Here is a 4561-nt window from a genome sequence, read left to right as displayed (position 1 = left end):
GTGGCGATTATTCTCGCAACTTATCAAGTACACAGATTATAAACAATTTAATTACGTAATAATAAATAATAAACTGTGTAATAATTAAAATTATAAAAATAGTAATACATTAATAGTCATAATTAATATAATCAAATTAATTGAATGAGAATAATATAATATAATTGTATAATAATTCAGTTAAAATAATCATGTCTCAATAATCGGTTAATAATTCTTATATTATATTAGATCAATTGTTATTTATATCAATATTACGTGTTTAAATACATGTCAGAATAAATAATAATTATAGTAAAAAATCAAATAATCATTGTCAATATTTACATCACTAAAAATAATTATTTTTGTATAACGCAAAATTTATGTCAGCGGACAGTGCAACTTAGTTTTCTTATTAGAGATTTACAACATCTGATCTTTTGTTCGATGCGCGAGCACCGAGAACCGGTTTCACCGCCGGCGCAGCGCGCCCGCTTGGCCGGCGCTCGCGCCAGTCGATATTCACTAACGACGCGGAGCCTACGTTCGTATGCCCTATTACAAACGCTTCCGAGTTGCATCGTTCGCTGCAAATGCTTGTGCCTCGCTTATCGCTATATTCTTCCAATCCTTCTAAACTGTTGCTTGTGCCTGTGCTAATTGTTTCTTCCGTGTACTGACTGATTACAAATTAAGTGCAAGAACAATTTGTGATTTATTTACCCGCGCGGACTACAGTTCAAGTAAGCACTACACCACATAACTACACTGGTGACCCCGTAAAACATGACTGAAGATAAAAATAATGCTACTGGAGCGAGTGGATTGAGCGTCGGACAATTTGCTGCATCATCGGACATATGCCGTGTCGGTGTGAGAGTACCCGCTTTCTGGCCAGAAAAACCGGCAATTTGGTTCGCACAAATAGAAAGCCAATTCGCAATCTCCAATATAACGGCAGATTCAACAAAATTTTATTATGTGGTTGCTCAACTCGATGCTCAACATGCCGCTGAGGTCGAGGACATTATCATTACGCCACCGGCTGTGGACAAGTACGTCAGGCTTAAGAACGAGCTCATCAAGAGGCTGTCGGCGTCACGAGAGAAGAAGGTACACCAGCTCCTTAATGACGAAGAGCTAGGAGATAGAAGACCCTCGCAATTTCTCCGGCACCTACGGCATCTGGCGGGCCCTGAAGTTCCCGACGACTTCCTTAAATCTATTTGGACTAGTCGCCTGCCGAAGAATATTCAGACTATAATCGCGGTTAACCCTACTGCATCGCTGGACGTTCTAGCCGATTTAGCCGACCGCATCCATGACGTGCTGCCTAGTGCTCAAGTCGCCTCCACTTCTTGTGCTGCCACTGAGTCACCGCTGAATACTCTCATCAAGCAAGTCAGTGAGTTAACAAGAGAGATGAAAACGCTCAAGACCCAGCTCAACCAGAGGCAGCCGCGATCAAAATCGCGTTCGTCGAGTCATACCCGCAACCAATCCGCTTCCAAGAGGTCTGCGTCTAATTACCGCAAGTATCCCAAATGCTGGTACCACGCAAAGTTCGGTGAAAATGCCAAGAAGTGCGTAAAACCCTGCGACTATAAAGCGGGAAACTAAACGGGCACTCGATAATGGCGACCGCCGATTGCCCGAGCACTGGTCGCTTATTTGTCACAGACCTCACTTCGAAAACGCAGTTTCTCGTGGACACCGGCAGCGATCTATGTGTCTTCCCAAGGTCAGCATTGAAACAACGCCGACATCAAACAAGCTACCAGTTATGCGCAGCAAACGGCTCACCGATTCATACGTATGGTTTCGTACATCTGATTTTAAACTTAGGCTTGCGCCGTGACTTTACTTGGCGATTTGTTGTTGCCGACGTAACTAAGGCGATTATTGGAGTCGATTTTTTATCGCACTACGACTTAATGGTTGACTGTCGGAAACAGCGTTTGATCGACAAGAAGACTAGTTTGTTCACCGTGGCTTTGCCTACCAATCAAGCTGATAATATATCGTCGGTGAAAGTCATATCTGGAGATACACCTTATCATCGCATACTAGCACAATACCCCGACATTACTCGCCCTTCGGGTGTGCATCAAATTCGGAAGCACAACGTAGTCCACCATATCCGAACAACCCCAGGACCCCCTGCGTCGTGCTCACCTCGACGACTAGCCCGGACAAGTTGAAGATCGCCGAAGACGAATTTGCTGCGATGATAAAAAACGGCACCGCTCGACCTTCGGAGTCACCCTGGTCGTCACCTCTGCACCTGGCACCTAAAAAAGACAACGGCTGGCGACCTTGTGGTGACTACAGGACGTTGAATGCCAGGACAATCCCTGACAGGTACCCGATACGTCACATTCATGACTTTTCACACCATATTTCGGGCTGCCAAGTATTTTCCACCATCGACTTGACAAAGGCGTATAACCAGATTCCTGTTAATCCAGAAGACATCCCAAAGACCGCTATCACGACTCCGTTTGGCCTTTACGAGTTCCCTTATATGACCTTCGGGCTCCGTAACGCAGGGCAAACTTTTCAACGGTTCGTGGACGAGATGGTAAGGGGTCTCGATTTTTGTTACGCCTACCTTGATGATTTTCTGGTTTACTCGAAAGACGCGAAGACTCACGAAGAGCACCTGCATCAACTGTTTTCCCGATTACGCGACTACGGCATGATCATCAACACCTCAAAGTGTGTCTTCGGTGTCCCGAGGTCACTTTTCTCGGATACCATATATCGGCGAAGGGTACGAAACCAGTTCCAGCAAAAGTTGAAGCTATCAAAAACTTCCCAGCTCCGAAGACCGTAAGAGAGTTACGAAGATTTCTGGGAATGATTAACTTTTACCGCAGATTTATTCCCGGAGCAGCACAGTTTCAAGGACCCTTAAATGCCCTTCTTACGGGCTCCGTCAAAGGTTCTCACCCCGTGAACTTCTCTGCAGAAGAACATGAGGCTTTCGCCAAATGCAAAGAAAGTTTATGCCAGGCCGCGCTGTTAGCGCACCCTGACAGCCAGGCTAAGCTCGCCATCGTTACTGACGCATCAGATTCTGCCCTAGGCGCAGCACTGCAGCAGTACGTAGATGACATTTGGCAACCCCTTGCTTTCTTTTCACGAAAGTTAAGTCCAGCTCAAAGGAAATACTCTGCATATGACCGAGAACTGCTTGCTATATACGAAGCCATCAAGTATTTCAGACATATGGTCGAGGCGCGAGTTTTCACCATTTACACGGACCATAAGCCGTTATGCTTCGCATTCCACTCGCGCAAAGAAAATTGTTCTCCTAGACAGTTCAGGCATCTCGATTATATCTCGCAGTTTACAACTGATATAAGGCAAATCTCAGGGAAGAACAACGTCGTAGCTGACACTTATCTCGCGTTGAAGAGATCACTCAGCCCGTCGACATGAAGGAGTTAGCGCAAGCACAACTCTCCGACCCCGAGCTCAAGCAGCTGTTAGAAAGCGGTACGTCCCTACGCCTAGCCAAAATCAAACTGCCAGGATCACACGCTGAACTGTACTGTGACGAAACTACCAGAATACCGAGACCATATGTCACCAAGGATCTTCGTCGAAAGGTGTTCCTAAGCTTGCACTGTCTTAGTCACCCAGGCGCCAACGCATCCATTAAAATGATAACAGACCGTTTTGTGTGGCCGGGAATGAAAAAAGACTGCCGTGAGTGGTCGCGGACCTGCTTGCCCTGTCAGCAGGCTAAGATAAACCGCCATGTGTCAGCACCTATTGGCACTTATAGACTCCCCGGTTCACGGTTTATGTTTATACATATTGACCTCGTAGGCCCTATGCCACTGTCTCAGGGATTTAAATATTGCCTCACCGTAATCGACCGCTTCACACGATGGCCTGAGGTGATCCCATTGGCGGATATAACAGCTGAAACGGTGGCTAAAGCCTTGCTTCAGGGATGGATTTCTAGATTCGGCTGCCCTAATGACATTGTGACAGACCGAGGCAGACAATTTGAAAGCGCTCTTTTTAAACACTTGTCGGAGTTGGCTGGGTTCCAGCATCGTCGCACTACGGCGTACCACCCAGCCTGTAATGGACTCGTCGAGCGATTTCATAGGCAGTTAAAGACCGCCATTACTTGTCACGGAAACAGTAACTGGGTGGAATCCCTACCGCTAGTGCTGCTCGGGATACGCAGTGCGTACAAGGCTGATCTGAATGCCTCGACTGCTGAATTGGTATATGGGGAGCCACTGAGAGTACCTGGAGAGTTTATAGAAGCGAAGTCGGGAGCTGATGACACCATAGACGTCACAGACTACATCGCGCGCCTTCGTAAGTTCGCTCATAACCTGTCCCCTATACCAGCCTCGCGACATTCCAATAGGAGATCATTCTTTATATTCAAAGATCTACAAACGACAAGTCACGTGTTTCTTCGCGATAATACTTGCCATCCACCTCTGCAACCAGCGTACACCGGTCCCCACGAGGTTATAGAAAGAGGTGACAAGAGTTTTAAAATCCGTTTTAATGGAAAGGTCGTCACAGTATCCATAGACCGCATTAA

The 4561-nt window shown here is 46.3% G+C and overlaps 1 protein-coding gene across 1 annotated transcript; it reads left to right on the top strand.

Annotated features, from left to right (window-relative positions):
• The first annotated feature begins 376 nt into the window (after positions 1-376).
• On the top strand, positions 377-2167 carry LOC141430064 (uncharacterized). The gene has a single exon (XM_074090608.1). The coding sequence runs from the start codon at positions 769-771 to the stop codon at positions 1600-1602; it is 834 nt and encodes a 277-aa protein (XP_073946709.1). The 5' UTR covers positions 377-768; the 3' UTR covers positions 1603-2167.
• The last annotated feature ends 2394 nt before the right edge of the window (positions 2168-4561 follow it).

Source organism: Choristoneura fumiferana, chromosome 8 (genome assembly GCF_025370935.1).
Source record: "Choristoneura fumiferana chromosome 8, NRCan_CFum_1, whole genome shotgun sequence".
In the NCBI taxonomy this organism is placed as follows: Eukaryota; Metazoa; Arthropoda; class Insecta; order Lepidoptera; family Tortricidae; genus Choristoneura; species Choristoneura fumiferana.
This window is presented reverse-complemented; position numbering and strand designations above follow the sequence as displayed.